Source organism: Heteronotia binoei, chromosome 12 (genome assembly GCF_032191835.1).
Source record: "Heteronotia binoei isolate CCM8104 ecotype False Entrance Well chromosome 12, APGP_CSIRO_Hbin_v1, whole genome shotgun sequence".
NCBI lineage: Eukaryota > Metazoa > Chordata > Lepidosauria > Squamata > Gekkonidae > Heteronotia > Heteronotia binoei.
This window is the reverse complement of record NC_083234.1, coordinates 41820368-41835758: the sequence shown is the minus strand read 5'-3', so window position 1 is coordinate 41835758 and position 15391 is coordinate 41820368. Positions and strand designations below refer to the sequence as shown.

The 15391-nt window shown below is 54.6% G+C and overlaps 1 protein-coding gene across 1 annotated transcript; it reads right to left on the bottom strand.

Moving 5' to 3' along the window:
- Nucleotides 1-197: 197 nt before the first annotated feature.
- EGR3 (early growth response 3) lies at nucleotides 198-3562 on the bottom strand. Its single transcript, XM_060251401.1, has 2 exons — nucleotides 3225-3562; nucleotides 198-1270 (listed from the first exon to the last, which is right to left on the bottom strand). Exons 1-2 carry the CDS (start codon nucleotides 3382-3384, stop codon nucleotides 198-200), a joined length of 1233 nt encoding a protein of 410 aa, XP_060107384.1. The 5' UTR covers nucleotides 3385-3562.
- Between the last annotated feature and the right edge of the window lie 11829 nt (nucleotides 3563-15391).

Below are 15391 nucleotides of genomic sequence, written 5' to 3'. Positions count from 1 at the left end.
AGGAGGAAGGCCGGGCCTCTTCAGCCGGGCCAGCCGGAGCCCCCCGCCCCCCAGCACGGCAGCTCCGGCTCCGGGGGCCCCCCTGGCCCTCGCCCTTGGCCTGCCCGGCTAAGGCGCCGCCGGGGATCCAGACGATCCGGCGGGCAGTTCCAAGCGGGCGGCCAGGCGGGCGCGGGGCCCGGGAGGCCGGTGGAGCGTCACGCGCAGGTGGTGACCACCGGGGGGGGCAGCGAGACGGGCGGCGAGGCGGCGGCGGCGGCGGCGGCGGGGTTGGCGCTGGCGGCGGCCTTGTCGGCCTTCTTCTCCTTCTGCTTGAGGTGGATCTTGGCGTGGCGCTTGCGCTCGTCGGAGCGGGCGAACTTGCGGCCGCAGAACTCGCAGGCGAAGGGCTTCTCGCCCGTGTGCGTGCGGATGTGGGTGGTGAGGTGGTCGCTGCGGCTGAAGCTGCGCATGCAGATGCGGCACTGGAAGGGCTTGTGGCCCGTGTGGATGCGCAGGTGCCGCGTGAGCTCGTCGGAGCGGGAGAAGCGGCGGTCGCAGCCGTCGGCGGGGCAGGCGTGCGGCCGCTCGTGCAGGGGCGTCTTGCTGGGCCGGTTGGGGTACTTGCGCGGCCGGATGGGCTTGAGGGTGAGCGGCGGCTGGTGGGGCTGCTGGGGCGGCAGGCCGCCGAAGCCCGGGTGGATCTGCTTGTCCTTGAAGGCTTTGATGGTCTCCAGCGGGGTGATGGGCGGCGGGTTGACCCGGATGGGGTCCAGGTTCTGGAAGGGTTTGTGCTCGGGGAGGCCGCCCAGCTCGTTGGGGTGGTGGTAGAGGTTGTAGTCCGGGATCATGGGGAAGAGGTTGCCGTCGAGGGCGCCGGCCTTGGCCCCGGCCTGGTAATCCTGCGGCGAGTAGGGCAGGCCGGCGTTGCCCTGCGGGTCGTGGAAGGGCTCGCCCGGGTAAAGGTCACTGCAGGTGGAGTAGGGGGGCAGCGCCGGGTACATGCCCTCCACCTCGGCCTGGCTCTGCACCTGCACCATGCTGCCCGTCGAGGCCTGCGTGCTGCTGGCGAGGGCACTGGAGGAGGACGGCGGCGGCGGCACCCCCAGGATGCCCGCGCTCATCAGGCTGATGATGTTGTCCTGGCACCAGTTGGACGGCGAGTCGAAGGCGAACTTGCCCAGGTAGGTCACCGTCTTGTTGCCCCCCGGGGCGGGCTGGAAGGAGCCCGAGTACGACGACAGGTCCTGGCTGGGCTTGTCGTTGGCTAAGCCAATATCCATAACATTATCTGAGAAGAGGGAGACGGGAGATAAGGGCGAAGGGGGGGCGAAAGAGAGAGAGAGAGAGAGAGAGCGGGTGAGACGAAGAACCGGCAAGGGGACCAGAGGCGGGGGGGAGCCCGGGGAGGCCCAGGGAACCGGGGGGGTGAGGTTTGGGGGTGCCAGGGAGGCGCTTGGGAAGCCCCTGGATTCCCACCCCGCAGCAGCTAATGGCGAGACGACACAAGTTCGACACCAGCGCCTTGTATAGGCTCAAGCACATGTCCTCCTGGCACACAGGGCGACGGAAGGCGACAGCCTTGGGGATGGGGCCACGAGCCGGGAAGAGCGGCGGGGGATCGGGGCTTCCTTCCATCACCTGTGTGTGGAGCCCCAGGAAACACTGGCCGCAGGGGAAGGGGCGCCGCAGGCCTTTCGGGACGCCTCTCCCTCCCTCCCTCCCTCCCGAATCGATGGGAACTGAAGCCCTAACTTCCAAGCGGTGCCCTGCCCAGCCGCCCGCCAGTGTCAGCGCGCACAGAAACACAAGAGGTGTGTGCACGCCGCCGAGATGTGCAGCTACATGTAGGCTGGCCAGGTACGCCGAGCCGTCTGCATTCTTCCACACCAGCACAGCGAGAACAGTCTTGGCACCCAAGCCCACGTATGCACAACATCAACAACAGCCATGCACGCACACACACACACAACACACACAGAGCTTCCAAAGAGACCCAGCCAAAGGGGGGCGACAAGAAGAGCCACAGGCGACAGGCGAGCGAAGCGAACCCCCGGCCCTCGGCCCACCGCCGCAGGGGAGCTGCAAGAGGGCAGAGCCGCCCGGCCCCTCTACCACCGCCACAGCCACGCACCGAGCCCGGAGTTTGCCTGCCTGCCTGCGGAGCAGAGCCGCCCGCGAAGGAGGGGGGGAGGGGCGGGGCGGGGGGAGCAGCGGCGGGTACCTGAACTCTCAGGTAGGCAGGCGGGGGCCCTTTCTCTCCGGCTCTGGCTCTCGCCTTGAGGCTCCAGGCGCCTTTCTTCCTTCCTTCCTTCCCACCCCACCGACCGACACCGCCGGGGACTTCCAGCAGAGCTTTACAAACTTGCCGAGATTTCTGCGTCCAGCCCGGTTATGAAAAACACAAGGGGAGGGGGGGTGCAGAGAGAGGGGTCGCTTTTTTGAAAGCAGGCAAGCAAGCAAGGAAGCAGGAGGCGAAGGAGCGGCGGCGGCGATGGAGCAGCCCCTGAGCCGCCGCGGAGAAGACTGGGGAGGAGAACTGGGCTGCTTGGCGGCAGCAGCGAGGGAGGGTGCGGTGGGGGTGGGGCGAGGCAGAGCTGAACCGGGCTCCGGCTCCCCGGCCAGGCGGCAGGGGGTCCCGGGGCTGCCTTCCCCGCAGAGCCCCGGACAGCCGGGAGGGAGGAAGCTGTGTCGTCCCCGCCACCCCCCGCCCGCCCGCCCCTCTCCAGGGCCTCCCCGGCGGGTCTCCTCATCCACAGGCGCGCCCTCCCTCGCCCCGGCGGGGCTGCTGCCTCTGGTGGAGGGCGGGGGGCTGCCTGCCTAGCGCCCAAGCGGAGCGAGGGGGGCCGGACCGGGCTGGGGGGGCAGCAGCCTGTCCACGCAGAAGCCACAGTCAGCAGCAGCAGCAGCAGCACACGGAGAAGCACACGAGAGGGACACATACGGAGGGACACGCGCACCCCGAGACGCGGGCAGGGAAGCCGGCCTGGGCCCCACACCCCCCTCCAGGAGCCACCCGGGGCCCTCTCTCGCCCGCCCTTCTCGGGCCCAGCCTACCTGCTCCGAGTTCCTTCGCCTCCGGAGCCCGGCAAAGCGCCGAGAGCGAGGCGGCTGGAGGGGTGAGGGGGGGGGGGGGCGCCGTCCAGCCGCCTCGCTTTCCCCGGGAGAACTCCCTCGTCCACCCGCCCCCCCCCCCCGCCACGCTTCCCCCTCCCAGCCAGGCAGCCTCTCCCGCCCGCCCTCACCTGCCGCCATCTGGTTATTGTAGTGAGGCACCGACGCCTCCCCGTTGCCGGCGAAGAGGTTGAGAGAGTTGGGGATCTCCTCTGGGTACAAATTGTCAGGCAACTGGTTCATCAAAGTGTTCATGGTCCCCGGCAGCTTCTCCAAGAGTTTGCCTGTCATAGCACTGGCGGAGGAGGAGGGCGGCGGGAGGCTGCTGCTGTTGCTGCCGCCGCGGGTTCAAAGCGGCTCCGAGCTCCCTTCCCGACGAGACGGCATCCGAAGAGCAAATCCGTGCGACGGAGATCATGCGAGAGAAAAGTTGCAGCGCTGGAGGGGGGGAGGGGGGTGGGGAAGGGGAGGGGGGAGGAAGGCGGCGTGCGGACGCGGGGGGGGGCTGGTTGGCGGAGGAGGGGGGCGCGCGATCCTCGGTGGATCCCTGAAGGTGTTTCCTGGAGGGAGGCGGAGGGGGCTCCCGATCTGCCTTGCAGATGTTGCTCGTGGAAGCGGGTGGGAGTATTTAAATCCCTCCCTGCCCCCCCACTCCCCAACCGCGCTCCGCTTCTTTTCCTTCCTCGCTGGCTTCTCTCCTCCTCGCTCGTTAAGCAGGTTCACTCACTGCAGCCCAAATGCTCAGCCAGGGAAATCCACCAGCCTATTTATGTGAGCGACGGGAAAGCTCCGTGACGTAGCTGCCCATATATGGACAGACAAAGCCGAGCCGCTGCCGAGACGTCACAATGGAAGCTCCTCACAATGGAACGTTTAGAAAGCAGGAAGCCAGCAGAGCGCCGCTGCAGCCGCCGCCGGCCCGGGCCGCTGCAGCCCAGCAGAGATGCAAACAGGAGACAGACCGGCACCCCTTCGCCGCGGCTGCTCGCCCCGCAGGGCAGCCCGGAGGCGGCGGCGGCCGCTCTTGCCAGGCAGTCGCAGCCTCGGGGCCACCTGCGCGCGGTTGGGCCTGGCTTCCCGAGGATGCCCAGGCGAGGGCACCGGCTGGAGAGCACCCTCCCCCCCTCCCACGCACCGGGTTTTCTCTGGCGTGGCTTAAAGGACCTCGCGCTCACGGCTGGGGGGAAACCGGCACCTCTGCAGCAGACGGGCACGCACGGAAAGCCCCTGTCCATTACTAAGCATGCTTTCCAACGCGCACCCCCCCCCCCTTAAAGAATACGCTCGCTAGGGGACCCGATCCGTCCCAGCCTGGTACACGGTCGATGCCAGCCCCTAACTGACTGACGATGCCCGTCAGAAGACTAGAGGGACATAAACCAGAGGAAAGAGGCGGCCGGCCGCGGGGGCAGCGAGGACAAACGTCGCTTTCAAGAACAATTGTCCTATTCTTGCCTCAAGAAACGTGATTTTACTTGCAAGCCGAGGAGAGTTTTGTGTTGCACGTAAAGCCCTATTAAAAACAAACACTGACATAATCTGTTTTAGTGGTAATAACCCTGGAGAAGAAGAGACTTCCCCCCGGGATTTGGACGGGGTGTGTGTGGGTTATTCCCTTCACCACTAGACTCCGCATAAGAGCTGAAGAACCCTATAGCGATCATTATTGTGCCCTATAATTGATCAGAATTACACCCCACTTTCCCTCCATGTTAACGATGGTCTAAGGTTTTCTTGCTCCCCCCCTCCCCCTTCCAAATTTCACCTCCATGACAAGCCTGAGAGGTCCGTTAAACTGAATTGACACTGAACTGATCCTTCAGTTCTGGCAATGAGTTTCCCGGCTGAGCTGGGATTCGAACCCAGGTCTCTTCCTCTGCGCCAGTCTCTAGCCTGCCAGTGCAGCTCCGAAGGCCAAGTGCTCCCCTCCCCCTCCCCCAATACTCCCAAGTAGGCCTCCTGCTTCCGAGGAGACTGGAGCCAAATGATGCTGAAGCCTGCAAGCAAAGCCCGTGTCACCTTCCTGGCCTTTTAGTTAGGAGACCAAATGGTTCGGCTGCTGAGATAAGTGAGGAGGAAACAGGACAGCTGCTGCAGCCGATGCTTTCCAAGGGACTTCAGCAGCAGTCGGGACAGTTAAGATCCGAGGAAAACTCACTCCGAGCGCTGCAATCCTCCCCGCCCCCCGCCCCTTCCTCGGGTCTGAAATCTCCTCTAGAAATCAAGCACAGAGATATTTTGAATAATGTAAAGCAGGTAACACTTGTTGGCCGTCTGTGGTTCCGAACCCTTCCCCACCCCTCCCCCCACTTTAAAGTTTGGCACTTCTAAGGCGTCAGTAATTAGGTGGTTTCGTGCTAAGTGTGCCAACTGATGCTATCTTTAAATAAAACCCTCCGAGTTATGTAGCAAATGTATGGAAAAATTATATGTTGCAATAGCTCCACTTACCCAATTCCTGCACGGCCAGCTTTGCAATGGGAGTGAAATGCACGCTGGAGGAAACCTGGATTGGGAAAGGGAGGGAGGGGGGAGGGAGGGAGGTGAGCAAGGCAGAGACTCCAGCTGGCGTGCTTCGCGTGGGGCTGAATTGCGCCCCGGCAGGTGTGTGGGGAGGAGGAAGCTGCAAACAGTAGCGTTAGCCATCGCCGAATCCCGGGGATATAAGAAAGCAGCCACCCGCCAGCGGGTGCCTTATGGTGGCAGAGTGCGATTGTCATTTGGGGGAAGGGGAGGATGGCTAAGCCCCCGAGGGTCCGATCCTAGGCTTTTTCACTCGGAAGTAAGACCCATGGAAGTCAGCGTGGGTAGAATTGCACCCTAAAGTTGCAATATAATGGATGCTTATTTGGCAAGAGCCCACTGCACTCAGTAACCGTGGACAGGTCTGGGCTCCGTCTGGGAGGGGCGGGGGGTGACTATGGCCGGATTTGCTCTTGAAGGTCAGAAAGCTGGAATGAAACAGAAGGTTCGGTGGCGCCGTCACTCTCCCAGCCTCAACTATCCTGTTGAAATGAATGTGTCAGTCTTTAAAGGCCCCTGGATTTCTGTTCAGTTTCGCTGCGACTCGGGATGGCAGGCGACCCCTCTGAAAATGGCCCTGGTTACTCTGGAGGGGGATGACGATGCCCCCTCCCCTCCGTCGCTCCATTAGCAGGCGAGCTTATTCCTTGCACACAGGTACCTAGGAGAGCTCTTCACCGGAGGAGGAGGCGGAGGCGGCGCCCTGTGTGATTCAGGCCTCCTCTGATTTCTTGGGAACCTCGGCTATTCGGAGGCATTTTTTAAAAAAAGCTCTCAAGAAATGCCTCTAGAAGTTAAAATACTCTCTCTGTGTGTATTTCATCGTAAACATATCCACCCCACAAGATAAACCTCTGAATCTTGCTATGAATTTTGGTCTTTTGTTTAAACAAAACCAAGATTATGGTTGGATCCTTAGATTTGGGGTGCGTGCGTGAGAAGAGAAGAGATCAAATCTCCCTAGAAGCGAAAACGGCTGAACTGAGGCTGTGGCACTTCTGTCACATCATGCAAAGAGGAGACTCACTGGAAGAGACATTAATGACAGGAAACGTTGGCAGTAGGATTAGGGAGGAAAACCCAACACGAGATGGATTGACTCTATAAAGGAAGCCATGACCCTCAGTTTGCAAGACCTGAACAAGGCTGTTCACGATAGTATTTTTTTTGTGGGGGGGATTAGGGCCGCCATGCGTTGGAAGCGATTTGACAGCACTTATCAAGTGATATTTTCCAGGTCAGGTCAGGGGAGAAGAAGAAGAAGAAGAAGAAGAAGAAGAAGAAGAAGAAGAAGAAGAAGAAGAAGAAGAAGAAGAAGAAGAAGAAGAAGAAGAAGAAGAAGAAGAAGAAGAAGAAGAAGAAGAAGAAGAAGAAGATATTGGATTTATATCCCGCCCTCCACTCCGAAGAGTCTCAGAGCGGCTCACAATCTCCTTTACCTTCCTCCCCCACAACAGACACCCTGTGAGGTGGGTGGGGCTGGAGAGGGCTCTCACAGCAGCTGCCCTTTCAAGGACAACCTCTGCCAGAGCTATGGCTGACCCAAGGCCATGCTAGCAGGTGCAAGTGGAGGAGTGGGGAATCAAACCTGGTTCTCTCAGATAAGAGTCCGCATACTTAACCACTACACCAAACTGGCTCTCCACTACACCAAACTAGAGGTTCATTTTCAACTCCCCCCCCGCGAAATGCTGGATTAATTTATTTTGGCCCAACCATTTGTTTCCTAAAAGTGTCAATCTTGCCCTTCCCTCCAGGGAGCTGGAGGAGGCATACCCGGTTCTTCCCTTCCTCCCTTTGTATTCTCACAACCACCCTGTAAAGTAGGTTAGGCTCAGTGGGAACGACAGGCCATTCAAGAAGCTCCACGTAGCTCTCCACGAGCCCAAACCGCTACAGGACAACCAGAAAGGGCCCGAAGACCCAGCCACGAACACAAATGGCGGGCGGGCAAGGGAGCATAGGCAGTGCCGCCTGTCTGGCGCTGCCCTCCTCCTTCCCGCGCCAGTGGCCCTGGGCACTTCTGCCCGGGCTGCCCAACTGCTCCTCCCCTTCCTTCCACGCCGACGTCCCCCTCGCAGCCCTCCCCGCCCGGGGATTTGGGGAGCAGCGGGCGGGTGATGAAGAGGAAGGCGGCTCTGCGAACACAATCGCGGCCAGGCAGGGGCGGGGGGCGTCGGCAGCTCTCCCAACGGGAGGAGCAAGAGCCGGTCGTGAGCCAGAGCAGAAGCCCCGCGAGGTGGGGGCAGCAGGAGCTTCTCCCCCGCCCGGGTCTTGCTCTGGTCTCCGGAAAAAGGCGGCGGGAAAGCGGCTCCTTTGCACCATCCGAGGAGGAGGAGGAGGAGGAGGGGACAGGTGTCTGCAAGGCGGGGGAGGCCGGCAAGGGAGCCCCGCGCTCGGCTGGGCCGGCAGCCGAGGGGAAGCTCCATACAAGGCCAGGATCCGGCCCCGCCCCGGACTCCTAATTTGGCGGCAGGTTCCGGCTCCCGGGTGGCATCGGCTTTCCCTCCCCGCCCGCCCCCGATTTGCTACAAGTGGAAAGAGAGACGGAGCGGAACCAGCGGCCTTTAAAGGCGCCGCCCGCCGCGGGGAGGGGAGGGGAGAGCGGCCGGCCAAGCGGCGAGAAGGGGAGGGAAGGAGGAAGCAGGCAGGCGCTCAGCCCCGCAGGGCCTTGGCACTGCCAGGCCAGGCCGGGCTTAGGCGTGGGCAACACCCCCGGGGTGGAAATGCTCCCGAATTCCGCCCTGCAGCCAGGATTGCGTTGCAAGGCAGGCAGGCAGCCGGGCGAGCCGTGGCGGCCTGGAAGGATGTGGAGGGGAAGCAGCGTCCGCCCCCTCGCCCCTTCCCCCACCGCCCCGGCACGTTGCCCTCAGACATGCACACCTACAGACGACCGGGCCAGCCGGGCCACTGCCAAGGACAAGAGGAAGAAGGCCACCCTTGGGCTGTGGGGGAGGAGGAGAAGCGTTTAGAGGGTTTCTTCCCCTGTGTTTCGGATTGTGGTGATAATAGTTGATGCAATCTTGTTTCTGGTCAGTTGCCCTGGCTAGCTTAATGGGTTTTTAGGTAAGAATGAAATGTGCCTTCCTTTGTGTGTGTGTGTGTGTGTATATATATATATATATATATATGACCTTGTTTGTATAACAAGCCCAGCAGGAAGTCATTTGCATATTAGGCCACCCCCTGGCATCCAGCCAGCCGGAACTGCGTTCCTGTGCCAAAAAGCCCTGTGTGTGTGTATTTAAAAAGGTAAAGGTAATCCCCTGTGTAAGCACCAATCATTTTCAACTCTAGGGTGACGTCGCATCACATTTTCACGCACGGCAGACTTTTTACGGGGTGGTTTGCCATTGCCTTCCTCAGTCATCTACACTGGGTACTCATTTACCGACCTCGGAAGGATGGAAGGCTGAGTCAACCTAGAGCCAGCTACCTGAACCCAGCTTCCGCTGGGATCAAGCTCAGGTCGTGAGCAGAGTTTGACTGCAGTACTGCAGTTTTACCACTCTGTGCCACGGGGCTTTTCTCATTTGCATATTAGACCACACCCTCGATGCCAAGCCAGCCAAAATTGCGTTCCTGCTCAAAAAAGCTGTGTGTGTGTATGTACATATATAAACATTACAATGAATCATAATTATGCATAAATAATAGAACTGATAACTTTGCTATTTGTTCCCGCTGTCCTATAAACGACAGTCCTGCAAGAAAAGCTCTTCCTTCTATCTACTGGAATAAATCTAGAAGTGGAGCTTTCAATTGACCCCCCTGCCCCTGAAATCTCTGCAGAGATCTGGAAATGCTGTTCCAGCTTTTCAAGAGAGAAGAAATCTGTCTTTGCTTGCTGAAGGCAGAACGCCAGCGACCAGCAGGCCTGCTGGAAGTGGGCACTAGGCCTTCCTGTTGTGGGCAAACCTCGGAAGCTTTGGCTGTCTGCTCAGAACGGTCCAGTCAGTGGGCGTTTGAGATCCTGGTTAAAATAAACCTCCTTGCAAAAGTGAAACAACGTGGGATTTGGGCCATTTTCACACCAAGTAAGGGACACTGTCTCTCCCTCTCTCCTTCTTTAGGCTGCGACAGGGCCAGCCCAGGACGTTTTGGTCTCTGAATGTGGGACATGCAAATGATACCCCATTATGCACATTTATACGTGGCATATTCTTCAGTGGGGTTTGTGGATTATGGCTCCAGTACTAGTTTGAATCAGGTTTAGGCTATAATGCTGTGTTCTATTTTGAGAGCAAACTCCACTGACATCCAAATTCAATCTATTTTCGGGCTGTTTTTCTGCTTTAAAACCTTCCAAATTGGAGTACAGCAACAAACTAGAGAAGCAGTTAAAGGGGAGAGGAAGCCACAATCCATGTCAGTTAAAACATTCAAACAGCAAGGAGATAGAAAATGGCAAGGATTACTCAAATGTTAGGTTTGTGGAAAAGAAGGTATTTTAACCTGGTGCCAGGATGATCTAATTGTTTTAGTGCCTCACCAATATGCCTGGAGAGGCATCATTCCAGAATTGGGGCACCACCACCAAAAAGGCCCTCCTGTCTGGGCAGCCTCCTCAAGTCATTGTCTCCCTGTAGATAGTCCCCAACTTTGTATGTTTCATGCAGTCTTCTGACAATAGCTGCTGTCTTATGACCAAGAGCCAGTTTTATTCCTAGGCAACTGCACAGCATAACATCCCACTCCACCTTCCGTAGGAGGCAACTGGAAGGGACTTTCCTAGGAGTGCCTTGATGCAGATGTTTCTGGTGCTGAGGAAGAACAGATGGCAGAGAAAAGTCAAGAGGCCTGATACGCTTCTAAGAGACAAGGAAAGGCTCACATTGTTTTTGCTATCTGGGGATGGTCCTTTCCTTTTTGTCTCTATCCTTGATAAATAAGTGTCCATAGTTTGTCCTATTTTTGTCTTTTGGATCATGCTTTGTTCAGTTTTTATTAGTATCCTTGTTGAATACATGAACACATTGAGGTTTGTTATACTGAAATCAGACCATTGATCCATCAAGTTTGGCACTGTTTACTCAGGCAGTGGCTTTCCAGGAGGTTTTTCACACCACCCACTACCTGATCCTTTAAACTGGGGTTGTCAAGAATTGAACCTACATAAGAACATAAGAGAAGCCATGTTGGATCAGGCCAACGGCCCATCCAGTCCAACACTCTGTATCACACAGTGGCAAAAATTTTTATATACACACACACACTGTGGCTAATAGCCACTGATGGACCTCTGCTCCATATTTTTATCTAAACCCCTCTTGAAGGTGGCTATACTTGTGGCCGCCACCACCTCCTGTGGCAGTGAATTCCACATATTAATCACCCTTTGGGTGAAGAAGTACTTCCTTTTATCCGTTTTAACCTGTCTGGGGCTTTCTGCATTCCAGGCAGAAGTTCTGCCACTGAGCCATAGTCCTCTCCATGTGGGGGTGAGTTGTTGGAGCCAGTGTTCCTCAGGGTTCAACTCTCTGCTGCAAAAACTCTATGAAGGTAGCAATGAATCATGTATCTAGTACTCATGCATGAAAATCCACAGCTATGAAGAGTTTACATGCATCTTTCATGCTGGCAACACTCTGAATATCTGATAACTGACTGTGGGACTATCAGGTCTTTTCCTGTATCTCTTTAACCTAAAGAAGCAGTGCCTTCTTGGCTTTTTGAACAGTTTTTGATAAGCTATCACAGAGTACATGATTGCAGTGGAAGGAGTAAAGCCTTTGGCAATGCCAGTTAGTGAACTCAGGAGTAATCTTGACTCTAAATCTTGACCCTATTTTCAGCTCTGAAACCCTGTAGAGTACAAGACCCGGTCAAAAGCAAGGGATCCCTAGTAAAAAGGGGAGGGGACCCAGAGAGTCCCATGGGTCTGATTGGGAGGCATGGGTATGTGGCGCTGGTGTATCTCTTGAAGGGATATGGAAGTAGTCTTTTTGTAAAAGCACCAGGATGAGTTGAATATGCCAGGAGGGGTAGCTGGCTGATTTACAGAAATCATGGTTCTACTGGTCTGGTGGTAGAGGAAAAGTGGGGTGATACCATTTTCCTCTTTTGTTTTGCAGCAAGTAAATGATGAGAACAAACCTGTAGAAAACAATCTTGTTTTCTTTACCACCTTGCAAGCACATTTTGTTTCAACTTTTTTGACCTTATGGGCACCTTTGGAATTCTGACACAGGACAGTGGGCACAATCACAAAATAATTGCTGCAAAAGGTGGGGCCAATCACAAAATGCCAGGGAATAAAGTTACATATATCTAGTAGCTACTGTGATGAGGGGTGGGGGGAGAGATACCTTGACAGGGTGATGCTCTTTCCTGAATACAGAGAATTCTTTCCAGTGAGAGGGATAACATAGCAGTCCATTGATAGGTTAACACCTCTTGATTGGAGGCCTCGGATTTGGTGGGCTGGAGCCCCAAGCTTAGCACAAGATTGGCTGAAGACCCCAGAGCACACAAGGGGTGAGGTCTGAAAAAGGATAGCTGCTCCTTTGTCGTGGGCTCCTTCATTCAAGTTTTTTGGGGGCTTTTTGTTGGGACTCTTTGGAGCATTTGTTTTGCCATGAAGGATGACAGAGGGGACTGATGTTAAAAAGAGCTGCAGATGCACCAGGACAGGGGCATCCTGCAACTACCCAAATCAGACGCAACATGGATTGTAAGTACTTTAGCTGGAACATGACTTTTAATTTATTTTCCTCCATGTGCCTAGATCTGGTCCTTTGCAATACCCTGTTTGTGCCTTGTAGATATAAAGTTTGGTTAACTTAGAGCCTGCACAAGTGCTTACTCACCTGCCTGGCTCCTTGGCATGCTACTGTCCCAAGAGTTTTTGGTGCCCTAGGCAAACCTTGGCACCCATTTCAACATTCCATTGTCTAGAGTGGCTAACCAGATGTTTTTGAGGAATCAACAAACATCACACAAAGGTTGCAGCTGCCCCCACTAAGAACCCCACGCCAGCGGCATCCTGACATATACAGCCTTTTCATATGGAGGTTTTACATTCCATTCTTTGACCACCCTCACCGTTCTCTATTACTCCCTGTTAATTCTCCCTTAAGATTTTAAGGATCTCACTCTAGTAACCATCAGGACACATTTCACTTGAGCAACATGTGTATGCAGTGAAGAAAAAATATCAACTGATGTATGACCAGAAGATACTGTTTCTAGGGTCATATCTTGGTTTCCAAAACGCAAAAAAGGAATAGAAAGGGCAGGGGCAATCATTAGAGAGGGTGGACCACAAACCACTTTCAGAGGCTTTGTGATACACGAGTTGGGAAACACTGTCTTAGAGCACTTATGAAGCAAGCATGGAGCCACTGGTCATGGTACTATTACACATGGGGTGTCAAACAATTGCAACCGTCACCTTTAATTTAGAGACTTCAGTTACTTTAATGGGTCACGATTTTTTATGCACATTTATTTGGGAGTAACTGGGTCTTACTTCCAAGCATAGATTCAAGATGCAGTAACTGTCAATCTCAGAAAAATAAAGCTGGGGGATCCCTACTATATGAGGAAAATCTGTTATTTTAACTCCTGCATCTTTGCAAAGTACTTGAAGAGCGGTTCAGACAATTGCTGGCAGATATATAATTGTGGGCGTCTTATGGACAGCAACAGAGGTGCATGTAAAACAGGGACATTATAGACATTCTGGGCACAGGGACAGGAGTGAAAGGAATGGCTCAGATCTCTTCCATTTGATTTGTCACATCAGCGATTTATGCTCCTTATCCCCACTTTCTTGCAAGTCACCTTGGCCAGTAGAACAAGGACATCTCTGTTAGCCCCATCTTTGGACACAATGCTTGGTGTGCAGGCTTATGAAGAAGCTTTTAATAGGCACAGTTTGTGGGTGTGCATGGAAAGGGTACAGTTGCAACATGTGCCCTGTATTATTTTATGAATGGATCCCATTACCATAGTTATAACTTCTTTTTTTTCTTTTAATTGTATTCATCCTTGCTCACTGCACATTTATAAAGGGAAGGTTTAGAGTTACTAATCCCCAGTTTACAGGTGGGGAACTGAGGCTGAGAATTAGCTAGCAGCCACATTGTCCCCCCCCCTTCAAAAAAAAAAGAGATCAGAACAGGGTGGTTGTTCCCAACTGTCCCAGCAGTTTCCTTTGCGGGGGGAATTCATCAGCTTCAACCCAGATCCTTCAATCCAAGCTGTAAACTAGCTTTCAACCCAACAGACGCTCCTTCTCCAAGGCATGTGCTACCTGGGAACAGGGCTGTCAAAGGAAGGTTAATCTTCGCTGTCTCACACCCCAGCCTTGGGGGACTACGATTGCATGCAAGTGAGGCGAGATGTGCGGATCAGGCCTGTTCCCTGAGCTCGAAAGGGCCCAGGTGCCACCCCCTTCCCCACGGCCTAACCTCAACCTGCAGAACAATAACAATAAAAAAGCAGCAGAAGTTGCTCCAGACTTTATAGTGGAGGGACTGAGTGTGTTTGCTTTCTTCTGCTGGCAAGCCCAGGTGAGAATCTCAGCCATAATTACTGAGCAGGAGCAAGCAGGCACTGGCCCAAGCCGTCCTCACCCTCCGCAATAGTGAAAGGCAGGTTCCAGCCCTGCATCCGTTTGAGTGCCAGGGAGCCCAGCCCCAGCCTTGGCATCCTGCCACATGGTACCAGCCGATATGAATGTAGAGCAATCTGCCTGGGGAGATGATGAGTGTGCGGTGGGTGGAGGGGCGAAAGTGCAGGCAGTGTGTGAATACATTGCTAGTTACACCCCTTTGCCTCAGACATCTTCTGCCACCAAGTTCAGGCAAAGAAAGAGGAGGGGGAGAGAAATGTTTCTCACCAATAATCCAAACAGATGGTTTCAAAGACACACATGCACATTTTAATTAGAGGCTGATCTGTTTGATTGATAAAGTCCTTGCTTCTCAGGATGGCAGCTCTGTTCAGGGTGCAAAAGAAAAGGAGTTAACAGTTTATACTGAGAGAGAAAAAGAAGAGAGAGAGGGAAAAGATTGGGGGGGGGGCAGCCTCAAACTCCTTAGGTGTTCCCAGGCAGCACCCAGCTTATCTGGCTGTCAGCTGTTCCTCTCCTCTGAGGCAATTTTGTACTGTAAGAATGTCCTGGGGCTGAGGGTGCAAATTTTTTTGGGGGGGGAGGGATGCTAGTAAAAAGTTGTTTGATAGCTTTTTTTCAACCTTACATTTAAGTCATTTCTGTGGCTTAAAAAAAACCCCCCAGACACATACACAAATGGACAACCTAAGGTTCAAAATGATGAGTCCTTCATTTTAAACCAACCTGTTCCTATCCCTTCAGAACCTAAACCCTGTCATTAGGAAACAGCAGAGCTGCCCTTGTAGGCTGTTCACAACTTAAAGATGAAGGCAGTCTCTTCTCTTCTATAGATTATAGGAGGCAAGCAGCCTGTTATATTGGCATCTCAGGGAACCCGGCCTTGGCTTCTGTTTGCTTTTCTGCTGACATTTTAAAATGTTGCTATTGATTGGCGAAATCCTGAATAGCTTGTACTGTACACACTTAACACAGAGTCCAATTATTATCTTGATAATCATCACAAAATGAATGTTGTTTGGACTACACCATTGCATACTTACATGATCTTATACCTGTACAGGGTCCAAGCATAAGTGGGGGGCAGGTATGTTTGATCAAAGTCTAGGAGATTTTTTTTTGGCGGGGGGTGGAAATGGCCTAGGCTCCAATCCTATTAGCATTTCAGAAGGAAAAGAGAACTTGTTCTTTCATGAC

What these genes read in the sequence shown, in the direction of transcription:
- EGR3 (XM_060251401.1), bottom strand. Translation starts at nt 3,384, where the DNA reads ATGACAGGCAAACTCTTGGAGAAGCTGCCGGGGACCATGAACACTTTG. An exon ending in CAATAACCAGATGGCGGCAG is followed by an intron (nt 1,271 to 3,224) that starts GTGAGGGCGGGC and finishes CCCTCTTCTCAG; the next exon opens with ATAATGTTATGGATATTGGC.